At 43.1% G+C, this 17683-nt stretch overlaps 1 protein-coding gene across 1 annotated transcript in view; it reads left to right on the top strand.

Moving 5' to 3' along the window:
- PTPN2 (protein tyrosine phosphatase non-receptor type 2) overlaps window positions 1-17683 on the top strand; it is a 99096-nt gene that overhangs the window by 50982 nt on the left and 30431 nt on the right. The window contains exon 3 of the mRNA XM_063451595.1: window positions 9565-9665. Coding sequence (XP_063307665.1) covers window positions 9565-9665 — 101 coding nt within the window. The remainder of the gene's footprint in view (window positions 1-9564; window positions 9666-17683) is intronic.

Here is a 17683-nt window from a genome sequence, read left to right as displayed (position 1 = left end):
GAACAGACATATATAGCGCAAATTCAAGGTTCTGTTTACATTTTGTTTTCATCAGAACTTATACAACTGTCTCAGTCCTTAAGGGGTTAAAAATAAATAGTTATTTTTTTTGTTTACTTTGAAGACCTACAAGTGTGAGGCAACTTTTTTGTTTTATATATATATATACTGTACTTTTCGAAATAAACGTACGTTCTTATGAAAACTGAAGTTTTAGTTTATTTGTGGCCCGCATAAACTTTAAACCTTGTTTAGTTGGCCCGTGTTAGCCTTTGAATTTGACATGCTTGCTTACAAGGAACACTATATGGATGGCATATAGAATAATGCCTTTGACACCGTTGATCATGCTCTCCTTCTTCAAACTCTTCAATCACTTGGTCTCTGTGACTCTGTCCTCTCGTGATTTTCTTCTTATCTCTCCCAACCCTCAATCAGTGTCTCCTTTCCTTTTTTTTTTTTTAAATTCTTTATTTTTGATGTGCTTGAGAGTTACAGGCATTCTCACTTAGCCACAACAGCAACAGCGAGACAAGTTTTAACATTAAGCTGAACAATGGTGGCATATAGGTAAAACTGCGCACATTTTTTGGTAGGAATCAAGAATGGTGCACGTTTAAAACTTGATGCATTATGAATAAGGAAAACAACAAATTAATTAGATAACATCAAGCTTGATCATGTAGGTGATTAGCTTGGCATGGTGAAGCTGTATATGTACCATAAGTACACAGGATGATGACATTAAATATGATTAACCAAGAAAGATCATTAACTTTGCTTGTATGTCATGGGTTTTGCTCTCATGGGTGCTTAATACAGTAGAGTAGGGTCACTGGGACCGTAGCCTGACTGAGGGGAAGTCGAGCCCCGGCGGACGCTGAGCCCATACCATATATATCATTATATTTGGTGTTAACAACACATGCCTGAGGGTAGGAACACTTAGATGTAAGTAAATGTAGCAGAGTCCTGTCGGCAGATGCATAAGTATGAATATACATAAGTTGCTGCAAGAAAAAAAAAATTTAGCTTAAAGACCACTGGAGCTGACCACTGTGATTTTATATGTCTCTGTGTGAGATCAGATGAGAATGGCACACTGGCTGTTTTATCACATCGGGTGAGGCTGCTGTCCCCCAGGGGGTTCTTGTCCGGTTGGGCTGTTATCAAGGCTGTGCTTGCACATGAAGGGTAATCTTCATTTTGAACGGGTAGGCACCACAGCAGTTCGGCATAGTAGGGGTCGCTTGTGCTTCCAAGGGTTACAGGTCCTCATCTGTGTATGGTCGATATCCCTTTATCAGGTGTGGAATTCAGTGCTTGTCAGGCTTGTAGGTGATTTTTAAGTCCGCATGGCAGATCTGTGTTGCGGCTCGATCTCTCAGGTCCCTTGGGCACGCGGTGAGGCTCTCCGCTGGGGCCAGAGGCGGGACAAGGGCTTGCATAGGCTCCGTGGTGCAGGAGTAGTCTGTCCAGTACCATGAGTCGCCGCCATTTTACCAGGTAGGCCCCGTGTGGTCCGTGCTCTCTAGACTCCTCTTAGTTCGAGCTCTCCCCAGTGGGGACCGAGATTACCCCCCCGGCCCAGAGGGGGGGTGGGAAACAGGACCAGCAGGCGACTCGTGAGGTCGGCGTGTGGCAGTTGGAGAGGGAGGCAAGGTGGCGGCTGTCCACTCTGCACCTCTCCTGGGTAGGCCGCAGCCCCCAAAGCCTCATACTCCCTCCAGTGGGGCCCGAAACTCCCGATCTCAGGGTCTGCTACCTCTGCTACAGCCGCATGAGTATCTTTCAGGTTTGTTTTTGGTTAGGTGCTTTCAATTGTAGCCTAAGAGGCCAGATTTCTCCGGAGCCTCTCTTGCATGTGACCGGTCAGCATGGCGGTCCGGCCCCGCCCCCCCAGTGTCTCCTTTTCTAATGATACCTCCTCCACTCGTCCTGTCTCGGTTGGAGTCCCCCAAGGCTCTGCCCTTGGTCCCCTTCTATTTTCTCTCTATACTGCCTCTCTTGGCAAACTAATTTCCTCATTTGGATTCCACTACCACCTGTACGCTGATGACACTCAGATATATCTCTCCTCACTGGACCTCTCACCTGCCGTCCTGAAACATGTTACTGCCTTTACATCTACCTCACATACCTGTCTCTTGCGCCCTCCTAAAGGGTAGCACTTTAGTCTCTCCTCCAGCTCTGCTTCACTCCCACCTTGTTTGATTGCTACCTCCTGTCCTTATGTGTTTTATACCTCACCTCCTATAGACTGTAAGCTTGTTGATCAGGGTCCCCTTCAACCTATCGTTCCTGTATGTTTTCTTGAAATTGTCCTATTTATAGTTAAATTCCCCCCTCTTATTATATTGTAAAGCGTTATGGAATCTGTTGGCGCTATATATATGGCGATAATAATAATAATAATAGAGCATTATTATTCTAGCTATGAAAAGGTTTGAGAAATCCTAAGTAATGTTTTATTTGCAAATCTTGTTTCCTCTATTCTTGAGGTGTAAAATAGGTTATATTTTTTACTTTGCAATGATTATTTTATTCTAAGAATGTTAACAATTGGTGCTAGTCTTTGGATAAAGCAGCTTCTTGAAATATTTTCCTTACAATAAGAGCCCTATTTGCTATTTATATTTTAAGTGATGCCCATAATAAGTTATAATTTTTTTTTAAATTTAAATTTTTTTATTTTTTTATTACCCTTGCATAATAATGTTGCATGTGTACTGTATCACTTTTTAGATAAATGTCAAGGTGACAAAAATGGTGGATTTTAGGTTTATTATAGAATGTATAAGGTTTGACTAACATTTGAATTCAGTTTAGATTATAATGCTGTACTCTATTGTTTGGAGGGGGAAAAAACCTCTCTAAAAGAAAATGCTAATGACTAACTTTGTTTCATTTTGATCTAAACTCATGAGAGTTCCTATTTAAATGCAGGGAAAAGGAAATTTGCTCTACAAATCTCATGGGGCCCATGTTTCTTATTTGTATAGAAAGTCGATTTTATTTGCAAAGTAATGGTTTGTATGGAGTTTACTGTAAGCCAGTTTGAAATAACTAATTAGTGAATCATTTTTCTTTGTGATATTCCAGTAAAGAATTAATCTGTTTTGGTTCCTAAGCAGATAGAATGCTATGCCAACTCAAGTAAAATGGAACCAGGAAGTGTACCAGTGCATAAGAAAAGCACACTGACAAAAACACCACTTCTAATGCTTAAATTGTTCCATTGATGATTGAAATGAAATAAATTAACAACCTGTCCAAAACAAAACTTCTGGTCTTTTCTCCCTCAAGTGTTGCTACTCCCATGTCTGTCTCCCTCCAAGTCAACGGTGCCTCAATCACCTCTACCTCGCAGGCTCGCTGCCTAGGTTTTCTCTTTGACTCCGACCTCTCATTCACCCCTCAAGTCCAGTCGATCGCCAAATCTTGCTGCTTCCATCTCAAAAACATAGCTCACATCCGCCCCTATGTAACACCAGACGCGGCTAATGTGCTAGTCCATGCCGTTGTTCTTTCTCGCCTTGACTACTGCAATCCCCAGTGGTCTTACGTGTTCCCAGATTGCACTGCTGCGAGGCTCATTTTCCTGTCCGCCCGCACCTCCCATGCCTCCCCCTTCTGTCATTCCCTACATTGGCTTCCAGTTAGATATAGTGCTCAATTTAAGATTCTAGTGCTTTCTTACAAGTCCCTACATAATGCTGCTCCAACCTACCTATCCTCCCTAATACACAAGTATGTCCCCTTGAGGCCCCTGCGCTCTGCCGAAGGCCTACGTCTAACCTCTGTCCGTATTCCCACATCTGATGCTCGCCTCAAAGACCAGGGCTGCACTTGGACTCCTCTCCTGCAACTGTCAAAAATAAGTTCTCAGTGAATACTTTTCTAGCAAACTATTTCATTACACCTACTTATACCTTTTGTGTCACTATACCCCACTTCCTCTAGCATGTAAGCTCATTGAGCAGGGCCCTCAACACCCAACACCTCTGTTCCTGTGCGTTCATTTGTCTGGTTACAATTACGTGTCTGTTAGTCCACCCTTTGTACAGCACTACGGAATTTGCTGGCACTATATAAATAATTATAATCTAAATGACCATCTAACCTCAAAGTTGCCTCCGATGGCGATATCCACTCTCCCCTGACAGCATCCGGCTTCTGAATTTTCAGATTCAGGAAGTGTGAAGTGCAGCTTGGGAAGGGTGCCCCTGATTGGTTTTGAGCGGTCAGCTGATGCTTTCTGCCAATCATTGACACGTCATTCACAAAACTGGTTTGGAAAAGGTAGTTTTTATCCTTTTGTTTTTGTTTTTTTTTAATGCCTGGCGTATCTATTTAAATTGACAGGGATTGTCAGGTTATTGTCTCTGGTACAGATTGATATTCATACTGTAACTTGAATATAAAAGTCTATGATATGACTAGTTATATCCATTTATTCAGATATTTATGGCCATTGTAGTCATACAAAGGAGGTTGACATTAACTTTGTCTGGGATCCATCTGAATGACTTGGATAATTGATAATTCTGTATCTCCAAATAATTACCCGGTTAGAGCAATGGTGATGTGACTGCTTTAATACTGGGAAATGTTGGTTTAAATCTTTGCTATTATGCAAAAATTCATACCCTGTGTGAAATATTGTAAGATAAAGGACAATCTATACTGCCTAAGCTTGGCATTCCCTAAGCTTTTAAGAAGAGCTGGCCTATAAGAGAGAATATAAAGAAATTTGTAAATTTCTGTAATTTTAATTATCACGTGCCTGCAAAGCAATCTACACACACAATTGCGGTTTTATAATGTTCATACGCATATGCACCCCTTGTTGCCTTGGATAAATGTTACACTAATATATATTTGTTTTAATTAAAAAAATTATTGGTCGGGCGGAGCCTAGCGGTGAACCTGGACGGTCGCATGCTCGCTGTGCTCCACTCAAACTTTAAGAAAATGGCCAAAATTACCGGCAAAGAGACCCGAAAAAGCCCCAGACTATACCTCTCGGACCACACAACCGAGTATGGGCCGAAAGAACAAAAAATCCAAGCCAGACAGGAGCCCACAGAGCCGGGATATTGGGGACCTGATCCGGAGCTCGCAGAGAGCAGCATGGTGCAAAATGGCGCTGGAGGACGACGGAACCTCATACTCCTCAGACGACATGGCTAAAGCCCCGACGAACAGGCCAGCTCAGGCGGCGAAACAGGGCAGCACCTCTCTGGAGGCTGCTGCTGGCAGAGAACCGATCACAGCAATGCAACTAAAGGAGATTCTAGCGGAATTCCGTGCAAATCTAGCGGGAGACCTGGCCCCCCTCAGAAGGGCCGTGGAACGTACGACCGCACAAATGACCCAAGTAGAGGCTGTACAGAACAAGCATGAGAGCCGGATTGCAGATATGGAAAGAAGCTTTGCTGCCCTGGACAAGCACCGACTGCAGATTGACCACAAGCTGGACATCCTCGAGGACCAGAAGCGCAGGTACAACCTGAAGCTCAGGGGGGTGCCGGAGACGGTGGATCTGCCGGACTTACCACACTTTATTAGGCGCTTCATTGCGGCCCACCTACCCCCGAAGCAGGCAAAAAACCTGAGGATGGATGGCGTGTTCCGCCTCCCTAGGCCAACCAGTGCACCAGCGACCGCTACCCCGGACCTCATCCTCCGGTTTGGCTCCCTGCAGGACAAAGCGGTGCTACTGGCAGCGGTGAGGGGGAAGACGCCAATTACCTTTGAGGGGGCCTCGCTGCTCCTCTTCCCATACCTCTCGCGGAATACACTCATGTGGCGCCAATCCTTACGACCGCTACTCCAACACTTCCGGGCAAGCGAGGTGCCCTACAGATTGGGCCCTTCCCGCACTGTCATAATCACGACCCAAGATACCACCCTTCGGGCAGAAACGTACCAAGAATTAGAGAGCCACCTACAAACGCTGAAAATCCCGCTGAGCAACGCATTGGAGACTAGTTCCCTGGCACAGGTGGACCCGGCCACGATAAGGGACTTTGTTCTAAGGGCGACGAGACCCTCCTCATCCACTGGACTGGGGACTTAAGAGTGGGGATATTGAGCCATAACCAGAGATCCTCCACTGCACCAGTAACTTGCCAAATGGGTTAATCACAACAGCCCTACTGACCCTAGGACTTTGACCTGGACTGCCACTCCAACAAGGTTGGTGAACCTTCGCTGTTAGGTTTTATTCTTCTTATTTCTGTCTAATACCACTGTATGCCACTCTTGTCCCCACCCACGGTACGCACCCCTAGCCTGAAGGGACACGGAGCGGGACAGCTTCCCTACAAACCCGCTTAAACCGAGATGCCCACATGGGGCCAAACCATCCCGCATGCACACACATGGCAGACCTCACATTTCAGACTGTCCAGTCACCCACTCATAGATAACTTAAGTGACAAATCCTCCCCCTCACCCCCTTCCCTACCTTGGACGGACGCGCAGACCACACACACCACCCACATGGGGAAGGGACATGCACCCAAGCCACGGGTTCACCTACCACCGGTCACACGATATGCAACCCGGTGGCAACCCATCTCCTATGTCACTCCGTCAGGTCTACAGTACAACATAAAAATACCTCTACTCACTGACACTCTAGCAGGCAACACAAATACAGACGCAACCCGCTTATGATGTATACTCTAATGCCTCAAAGTTCTGTTTAAATGATACCTTTCCAAAATGTACGCTTCATGAACAAATATTGTTATCCCATGTGAGTCGAGAAAAAACAAAGAATTAATCATATCTAAAAGTCAGCTAATGTAGCCTATTGAAGCTAATACTGCATGCTGTTAATTAAAACTGTTCATAATGTATACCTAAATTGTGCACTAGCGCAGTTAACTAAGCATAGGTAAACGCTGATCACTTAACTTACCATGACGACACATTTACTTAGAGATACCAGACATATGCAAACTGCATGTCTTCACCATGATCAATCTCTCTATAAGTATCTTAAAAATGTGCACAACTGAGATAGCATAACTAACATAACCAGCCTAGCATTGTTAAAGGACCACTATAGGCACCCAGACCACTTCAGCTTAATGAGAAACTGCTATGTTTATAAATGGGTTAATCCAGCCCTCAAATCCTCTAGTGGCTGTCTCACTGACAGCCGCTAGAGGCGCTTGCGTGATTCTCACTGTGAAAATCACAGTGAGCGCACGCAAGCGTCCATAGGAAAGCATTGATAATGCTTTCCTATGAGACCGGCTGAATGCGCGCGCATTCAGCCGAACGGGAGGATCGGAGGAGGAGAGCTCCCCGCCCGGTGCTGGAGAAAGGTAAGTTTTAACCCCTTTCCTCTCCCCAGAGCCCGGCGGGAGGGGGTGCCTGAGGATGGGGGCACCCTCAGGGCACTATAGTGCCAGGAAAACGAGTGTGTTTTCCTGGCACTATAGTGGTCCTTTAAATGTTGACCTTTTTATTTTTATTTTATTTTTTCATTTTATTCTAATGACGAAACTGATGAGCCAAGATGATGATTATCATAACTATATAAAACTGTGCAACTCCTCATGCCACTGTTCAATTTAAGTACATACTCAGACACGCTGTTGTGGCGTATGTCACTGCTTTGTATAACATGCACAACAAAAATAAAGAATTAGAAAAAAATAAAAAATTATTGGTCGGTAAGGGATTAAAGGCTTGCAATGGCTTCTAAGAATGGTTTAAAACATCTGGGCACCTACCTTTTGGGCATCCTATTAAGAACAGACTATTACGGTTTTGTGGCTCTTTAAAATTTATTTTATCATTGAAATTGAAGTTAATGCTTATCATTGGTCACAACAAATATGACTATAACAATCCCACCTGAAACACCAGTGAATTGGGAAAAAAAAATATAAAAAAACATAACTTGTAGATACACAGCCTCCCAAGGTTACCTCCCAGGTGGTAACCGACCAAAACAGAGAACGCAGAAAGTTTAGGGATCATGCTGATGTACCTTAAAACAAGAATATGACCGTGCAATATTGCCTGATACAAACAGAAAACAGATATACAATTGCACTTAGAAATTTCAGATGGCAAAAGTGCCTTATGGGTGCCACCCACGATGTCGATAGTGGGCTAGAGCTACTCCTTTGTACTTGCCACTGGATGTACTATTGGATATTTCAGCACACTAAATGCCAATCTAGAGATTTCTTCAAAATTTATATTTATTGACCTATAATATTCAAAAGAGGTAGAATGCACAAATGTGCTAAAAAGCCGGTCCAACGCGTTTCGTTCCAGTCGACGTTCTGCTGCACTTAGAGTAGAACTTAATCACGTGACAATGAAGCTCATAGAAAAGTCTTGGATATGATATCCAGTGCTGAGACTCCCTCTGTGCTTCAGACCCACTTCCTAGTCACTAGTCCAATCTAAAGCAACTCAGAGGGACATTGGGGGACCTGATGCGCATGAATAGTGTCTCCTATGCTTGTCATAGGAAAGCATGGAACACAATATGCATGACCGTATGACAGCCATGAGAGACTTGTTTTACCCCTCAAGGTAAACAATGTGACGTTAGTGGTCTTTTTTTTTTTTTTTGTGAATATTATTTTTATTATTTTCGTCGTTCAATCGTAGAAAACATTGAGACTCGCATGTCTCCAGAATGAATTACATTTAGAAGTAAGGCATTAACATCTGTTCGGGCTTGCAGGCCCACTCTGTTGTCGAACTCGCAGGTCCCTTGTATCGGTTCTTATGCATTTCTGACAATACATGAATTTGAGCGTGGCATAATTGAGGATCACCCCAAATACCAATGTTCTTCGATGTGTAAGAGTAGAAAGTAGTGTGTATGTTGTTGAGGTAAGTGGAGTGTGGTCCGTTAGCTACAGACATTAGAAAAAAGTAAAACTTAGTATCTTTTACGCCTTTCCCATTCATCCCTCTTATGTTTCAGTCCTTGACCCTTAAACACCCGTCCCGCTACAGAATGAAGTGATGGTGCAGAGGTTTGGTTGACTTGTTGTTAGTGGTCTTTTAACCAATATCTGTCATAACGAGAGAGCTATAAAAGTATCCTTAAAGGGACACTATAGTCACTATAGTCACCCAGACCACTTCAGCTCAATGAAGCGGTCTGGGTGCCAGGTCCCTCAGGTTCTAACCCTTCAGATGCAAACATAGCAGTTTCAGAGAAACTGCTATGTTTACATTGCAGGGTTAATCCAACCTCTAGTGGCTGTCTAGTGGCGGACAGCCACTAGCGCTGCATCTGCGACGGGGGAGCTGACGTCGGACAGGGAGAAGAGGTCACCAGCGCCGAGGGAGCCTGGCGCTGAAATAAGGTAAGCTGCTGAAGGGGTTTTAACCCCTTCAGCGCCACGGGAGGGGCACTCCTGACACTATAGTGATCCTTTAAACAGGGGTAAGAGGTAGGTACACTAACCTTTATTTTGTTTGATTACTGTTAACTCATAACTGTAGGACTTCTAAATAATGTGTTTAAGTCCATTTTGTAATTATTGTAATTTTTATTTTTAAATTGTTTAGATGATCACAGCCGTGTGAAACTTCAAAATGTGGAAAATGATTATATCAATGCCAGTCTGGTTGTTGTTGAAGAAGCCCAAAGAAATTACATTCTAACACAGGTAAGCATATGTAGAAATGAGATTATGCATGTCCCTCTTTTTCCTTATCTGCCAGTTATTTACTTTGTTACCTATTTAACCCCTTAAGGGCTGAGCCAAATGTACAAGTTGTGATCAAAACAAAACGTAAACTAAACTGGGAAAGAAGTGAAAAATCCCATGTGGCACTTAAAAAAAAGAGTAAATCTCCTTTCTAACCTGAGATAAGGGGGAGGGGGGAGGGGGGAGGGGGGGGGGCTGACCACCTAAATGGTGGTTTTAGAACTATAGTGTCAGGAATACATGTTTGTGTTTGCATTCGCCAACGCAGCACAGATAAGGTTGGGACTCTAATTTAGCATTAAAGCAAAACATTCAAAACTTTTTAATGGTGAATGAAATGACTGTACCAGGGGACTTCAGACACTATAACCAGTTTAATGAGAGAAAGCAGACACAATGCCTACAGTGTCCCTTTAAGCAATGTTTCTATATCTGTTTTCATTGGAAATGTTTGCCCCAGCATTGCCTTGTCTTTTGATATTTGAAATATGATGTAATTTCCAAATTATTGAAAATAAATTTAATAGAAACCAGAGCGTCTCAAGAAGTTGGAAAAACAATTCCAGAGAAGTGAATTCCCCTTTAAAGCATTTCATCATCAATGATGACCTCAAAGATAAGATCAAGTACATTGCCACATCACTCATTCTTGGAATGCTCAGGACAAAAATACATTAAATCTGGAAACTTTGCCAAGGATTCCTTTAATGTACATCAGTGACATATGGAATCTTTTTTCTGACAATTTAAAGCTGAACTCTGGGAGATGACAATTACATCCCATTTGAACTGAATGACCAGGTCGGTAGATCCATGAAAAAAATATTTCATAATGTTTTACGTTCAAGGCAGCGTCGGGTCTGATTTGGCAGAAAATGTGTTACTACCTGGGCCAGTGTATGAAAAGCGATTTGTCCTCCCTCTACCAATTGTACTTTACGTAAGGGCTTTCATTGGCTTTGGCAGCAGTTTGCTTCTTTTTCAGTACTATTTATATTCATTTACCAGAGAATGAAAACTCTTGGGAGTTTATTTGAAAAACGGGTATTCACTAAGCTGTGAATTGAGTCTGACTTGCAGAATGAAGCTGTGTCCTAACAGATTTAGGAAATGCTTCCAAGTTAGGGATATGTGCCTTGATTTTTGACATTCAGAATTTAACCCCTTAAGGACACAGCTTCAGAAGCTTGTCTTGCCCTTAAGGACACAAACAATGGTTGCATTTTTTGCCGTTTGTGTTCAACCGCAATTTGCATCTCTCTCATTTATTGCACCAACAAATATTGTATACCCTTTTTTTTGAGGACGTCACATACCGTATATACTCGAGTATAAGTCGACCCGAATATAAGCCGAGGCCCCTAATTTTACCCCAAAAAACTGGGAAAACTTATTGACTCGAGTATAAGACTAGGGTGGGAAATGCAGCAGCTACTGGTACATTTCTAAATAAAATTAGATCCTAAAAAAATTATATTAACTGAATATTTATTTACAGTGTGTGTATATAATTAATGCAGTGTGTATATGAATGCAGTGTGTGTATGCAGTGTGTGTGTATGCAGTGTGTGTATGAGTGCAGTGTGTATATAATGAATGGAGTGCAGTGTGTGTGTGTGTATGAGTGCAGTGTGTGTATAATGAATGCAGTGCAGTGTGTATGTATGAGTGCAGTGTGTGTGTATGAGTGCAGTGTGTGTGTATGAGTGCAGTGTGTGTGTGTATGAATGCAGTGTGTATGAATGCAGTGTGTATATAATGAATGCAGTGCAGTGTGTGTATGCAGTGTGTGTATGAGTGCAGTGTGTATGCAGTGTGTGTATAATGAATGCAGTGCAGTGTGTGTGTATATGAGTGCAGTGTGTATGAGTGCAGTGTGTATGAGTGCAGTGTGTATATGAGTGCAGTGTGTGTATGAGTGCAGTGTGTATATGAGTGCAGTGTGTATATGAGTGCAGTGTGTATGTATGAGTGCAGTGTGTATGTATGAGTGCAGTGTGTATGTATGAGTGCAGTGTGTATGTATGAGTGCAGTGTGTATGTATGAGTGCAGTGTGTATGTATGAGTGCAGTGTGTATGTATGAGTGCAGTGTGTATGCAGTGTGTGTATAATGAATGCAGTGCAGTGTGTGTATATGAGTGCAGTGTGTATGTATGAGTGCAGTGTGTATGCGGTGTGTGTGTATAATGAATGCAGTGCAGTGTGTGTATATGAGTGCAGTGTGTGTATGAGTGCAGTGTGTATGCAGTGTGTGTATAATGAATGCAATGCAGTGCAGTGTGTGTATATGAGTGCAGTGTGTATATGAGTGCAGTGTGTATGCAGTGTGTGTATAATGAATGCAGTGCAGTGTGTGTATGCAGTGTGTGTATGAGTGCAGTGTGTATGAGTGCAGTGTGTATGAGTGCAGTGTGTATGAGTGCAGTGTGTATGAGTGCAGTGTGTATGAGTGCAGTGTGTATGAGTGCAGTGTGTATATGAGTGCAGTGTGTATATGAGTGCAGTGTGTGTGTATGAGTGCAGTGTGTATGCAGTGTGTGTATAATGAATGCAGTGCAGTGTGTGTATATGAGTGCAGTGCAGTGTGTGTATATGAGTGCAGTGTGTATGTATGAGTGCAGTGTGTATGAATGCAGTGTGTTTATAATGAATGCAGTGCAGTGTATGTATGAATGCAGTGTGTGTATGTGCAATGTGTGTGTGTGAGTGCAGAGCATTGGTGGGGTATTTAATTATTATTTTAATATTTTTTTTAATGTTATTTTTTTTTAGGTAACTATTTTTTTTTTATTTTATTATTATTTGTATTATTATTTTTATGTTATTATTTTAATAATTTTTTCCTTATTATTATTTGTTTTATTATTAATATTTTAATTTTTTCGTCCCCCCTCCCTGCTTGTTAGCTGGCCAGGGAGGGGGGCTCTCACTCCCTGGTGGTCCAGTGGATGGGCTGTAGGAGGGGGCTGTCAGGAAGCTGTAACTTACCTTCACAGCAGCTCCTGTCAGCTCCCTTCTCTCTTCTCCGGTGCGTGCAGCTCCCAGGTCAGCTCCCTCTGCAACTCTCGCGGCCGCGCGGAGCGTTGCCACGGTAACCCGTGGCAACGCTCTGACCCCGCGGCTCTCGCGAGAGTTGCAGAGGGAGCTGACCTGGGAGCTGCACGCACCGGAGAAGAGAGAAGGGAGCTGACAGGAGCTGCTGTGAAGGTAAGTTACAGCTTCCTGACAGCCCCCGGTCCTTGTCTGTATTATGGCAATGAAAATTGCCATAATACAGACAACTGACTCGAGTATAAGACGAGTGGGGGTTTTTCAGCACAAAAAATGTGCTGAAAAACTCGTCTTATACTCGAGTATATACGGTATACATAAATAAATTCTCATTAATTATAAAAAGAAAAAATACCCCACAATTTTTTTTCTTTCTTTCTTCACAGTTTAGGCAATAACTGGTGCATAATATGTCCAGCTTAGGAAAAGTAATTTAAAATAAATTCATTTGTGTCTTGCTTTATAGAGTTCATAATATGTATAGGATTTCAGCTTATTTTGAAAGTTACAGGTCACAAAATACAAGGACTAAAATAAAATTTCAATTGACAACAATTTTAAAAGTTTGTCTTGTAGGTTTAGTAGCCATCACAGAAAACAAAATTGCCATACAAAACTATATATTTATATAAAGTAGACATCACAGGCTGTTTACCTAAGGTTAGTTTGGCACTTTTTATGTAGACATTCAATCTCCAATCTCTGCTAAATATTAGAGTAAGATTTAGTTTTTTTTTCTTTATTTTGGCATATACACATACAGGTGGTCCTCATTTTGTGACCTACCTGTTTTACGATGGCTCGCACTTACGACAAGCTCTCTCGCAGGGTGGCAAGTGCGAGCCGTCGTGGGGATTAGAGGGATTCCCTGCTCTGTCCGTCTGTTTGGGGAAATTTCCCTGAACATAGACAAACACACCAGAGCAGGATATCCCTCTAATCTATGTTCAGGGAAATCTCTGTACCTGTTACAGAGATAAAGATACACATTATCCACAGTAATTATTAATCTAGAGGAGGGCGACAGGCCACAGATACCAATACTAATCAATAGCTATGGCAGGTTTAAATTTTTGGGATCGCTCGCAACCACACATGACTTCCAGCCAGACAGTATTCACCATGTGTCTCAATGCTGGGCATCAACAGATGATCATAGATCTCAGTGCAGGGAGGACTCCCCACCCCAGCTGTTATGAATATTAAACCCCGAGCATGATGGGAGTTGTATTTTCAACTAAGCATCCCCGGATTCAGTCCCTATCAGCATGGCCCCAGCTGACAGGCTCTGCTCCCCCTCCCTGGATGGAGGTCTCTGTACCTGTTCTGGCTGCTGTCCCATGCTCTTGGTGACTTTGGGCAGGACCCGGCCTTGCTTGGTTTCCTTGTGGGGCCGCGGACAAGGCCACGCCGTGCTTCCCGGGCTGCACATTCTCCTGGTTCTCTCGCCTCAGCAGATGATCGGACATATTGTGATCACCGCCCTGGAGAGGGCACTCGGTGACTGGGGGGAAATTTCCCCGAACATAGACTAACGTACCAGACCAAGGAATCCCTTAACTCCTCACTTACCGACCAATTCGTTCCTGTATAACAAGGTTTTAGTAATGTGTATTTTGTAAAGCTGGTGTGTGCTATTCATGTACAGAACCCCATATTGTGTTCAGCTACATCTGCGGAGTATGATACCCCCATTGTATGCCTTTGGCACTATTCTGTGAAACTACAGTGCCATATAAGAGACAAGGCTATTCCAGTTTTTTGTATTTGGAATTTTCATAGATGGATTTGATGGGCATATGTCTCATTTTGTCGCATTATAACTGTTTGACTGTTCAAACAACCCCCAAAGGGCTTTCATTTGAAAAAGAAGACATCCCAGGGTATCTTATATGGTGTAAATTGTGCCTTAATTTGTCACCATTTTTTCACCAATTTAAGTCAGTTTGTGGTGAGCAGGGACGGCTTTAGGGGTGTGTGAGCTGTGCGGCCGCACAGGGCGCCATGGAGCAGGGGGCGCTATGTGGCCGACACAGCTCGCACATGGCCAGGTGAGTGCAGGGGGAGCTGAAGCAAGTCCCTGGTTGGAGAGTTCATTATTTACCACCGGGGACTATGAAAGTAAAGGGGCGGGCTTACTGGACGGCAGGGGTGGTGCTTACCGCATGGAGGAGGCGGGGCTAAAAAAGCAGCCAGGGCAGAGCTTGCAGCTAACTGAAGCTCCAAGTACTTGCTGCAGAGAAAATAATCCCTGCTTCCACTCCTCCTTTCCAGGTAATTGTGTGTATGACTATAGTGTGTGTGTGAAGCTGTACTCTGTGTGTGACTGTAACAGTGTCTCTCTGCCTGTGTGTGTGAAAAACTGTACTCTGTGTGTGACTGTCTGCTTGTGTGTGTGACTGTCTGTAACAGCATCTGACTGTGTGTGTGTGAGACTGTACTCTGTGTGTGTCTGTGTGAGACTGTACTGTGAGTGTGAGAAAGAGAGACTGTACTGTGTGTGTGTGTGTGAGTGAGCCTGTACCTGATTGTAACTGTGCCTGACTGTCTTTTGTGTGACTGTAACCAGGGCCGGCCTTTGGGGTGTGTGAGCTGTGCGGCCGCAGAGGGCGCCATGGCAACAGGGGTGCCAGGTGGCCAACACAGCTTGCAGTCAGTCACTGACAAACCGGCCCGAATTGGAATGCAGGAGGAGCGTGGGGGCCCGACGTCGGAAGGATCTTGCGTTCTTGCTGGGTATTTTTTACACTTGATATGTACCACTGTCATAAAATCCCCCAAGTTATGCTCCGTTACATCTTCTGAGTAAAACAATATGCCCATTGAATGACCTAGACACTATTTCGTGACTTTACAGTGCTGTAAAAGAGAGACGTGACAAGTTCAGGTTTTTAAGTGTGAATTTTCATAGATGGTTTTGATGCGTCCGTGTCCCACTTTGGAGCACTTGTGCAGGCTACATATTCCAACTACTCCATAAAGGCATACATCCCAGGGTATTTCAAAAAGCATATTGTGAACCTTAGTGTGGGATAATTTTTCCGCTTTTTTATTTTATTTATTTATTTATTTTTACCATGTGTAGTGGTTATAAGCAATTTTTCTGCCTCTTTGACACACAAAAATGAGTTTGCACGCTATATTTTGCAAACCTTGTGTGCTACAGCAGTATAATACTTTATATATTGCTACGCTATGTCATCGGAGTGCAGCAATACGCTGTACTTAATCCTGATGAAAGTCCCGTTCAGGGACTGAAACGTTGATCTCATTGGACTATTTATTTATTTATTTATTTATTTATTTATTTTCAATGTAAATAAAGCAGCATTTTTTTTTTTTTCTTCTTCAAATTCTTTATTTTATTTGTGCGAAAAGTGACAACAAGCGTGAAGGCCTCGACAGCGTCTGCAGGCATTTTTCAGGACATTCAAAGTGTGGCAGTTGAGACAGCACATTTTTTAAATACTTAACAAGAGAATAACAGGTTATTAAAACACCATTAAGTTAAAGTTTAGTATGCAAGGTTAAAACGTGTATGTAACGAGGCTAATATGTATGCAACTTTGCATCGTTAGGAAAAACAGCTTATAAGTTGAGAGTGCTAGTGACATGTTATTAACGAGTTTACATGCTATGTTTGTCTAAAATTGTTGTTGCAGGCAGAACTATATATATTAATCTAACATTCCACTGCTGTGTAAAATTCAGCAAATATGTTGAAAACAGAGTTTTGCCATCACAGTTACAGTAGATTATAATTTTTTTTTAGCAAGTTGTAAAACATGGCATTGACATGCTATGGTTAATGATGAGCATGCCAGACCACTCAAGCATATTATTAAATTGTTGCACTTAAGTTTATATCCATAGAGGAACATATATGAATGGTAGGTTGCCAGGCATGCAGGCTAGTTGGCATGGGAATGGCCAGTAGCAAGCTGTCTAGGGACACAATCAGAGGGTGTGAGAAGGCATAGTGACATTATGATACTTAATGTGAGAGTCTCGTGTAGATTGTTCTGCTCATCATAAATTATAAAAAGGATTAGTCCAAGAGAGTAAGTAGGGCAATATAGCCGGGTGAGTATTAGTGACATGTTATTAACGAGTTTACATGCTATGTTTATCTAAAATTGTTGTTGCAGGCAGAACTATATATATTAATCTAACCTTCCACTGCTGTGTATGACTCAGCAAATATGTTGAAAACAGAGTTTTGCCATCACAGTTACAGTAGATTATAAATTTTAGTAAGTAATAAAACATGGCATTGACATGCTTATGGTTAATGATGAGCATGCCAGACCACTCAAGCAGATTATGGTTAGGTTGCCAGGCATGCAGGCTAGTTGGCATGGGAATGGCCAGTAGCAAGCTGTCTATGGACACAATCAGAGGGTGTGAGAGGGCATAGTGACATTATGATACTTAATGTGAGAGTCTCGTGTAGATTGTTCTGCTCATCATAAAAAATTATAAAAAGTCCAAGAGAGTCAGTAGGGCAATATAGCCGGGTGCACTGAGAGTCTGTGTTGATGCTTAGGCCTCAGTTTGTAGAGATCTGTGTTCAGCCGATGCCTGCTCTGCTGAGCCGCTGGCATTGTGTATGAGTCTCTTGGGTGCTGGGTGTACCTGTGCGGCAGGGTAAATACCCCTTCAGGGTTTTTCCTCCGATGGGTCGTGGCTAGGCTCTCTGTCTGTTCCGTCTGCCAGTAAGTGATCTCGTTGTGTCTAGGTCCGGTGCCACGTGGTGGTGAGTGGGTAAGTGAGTTTGGGTGCCCAAGTTGGGGTGAACTGTCTCTGTCTTAGTCGCTTGTCTGTGCTTGTGTGGGCGAAAGCCCGCTTGGAGTACCTGTAGTGGAGCGCCATAATAGCGTCGGCGAGTCAGCGGTCGAATCCACATGGCCACCGCCCGTGCCG

The sequence above is a fragment of the Pelobates fuscus genome, chromosome 4, assembly GCF_036172605.1.
Source record: "Pelobates fuscus isolate aPelFus1 chromosome 4, aPelFus1.pri, whole genome shotgun sequence".
In the NCBI taxonomy this organism is placed as follows: domain Eukaryota; kingdom Metazoa; phylum Chordata; class Amphibia; order Anura; family Pelobatidae; genus Pelobates; species Pelobates fuscus.
This window is presented reverse-complemented; position numbering and strand designations above follow the sequence as displayed.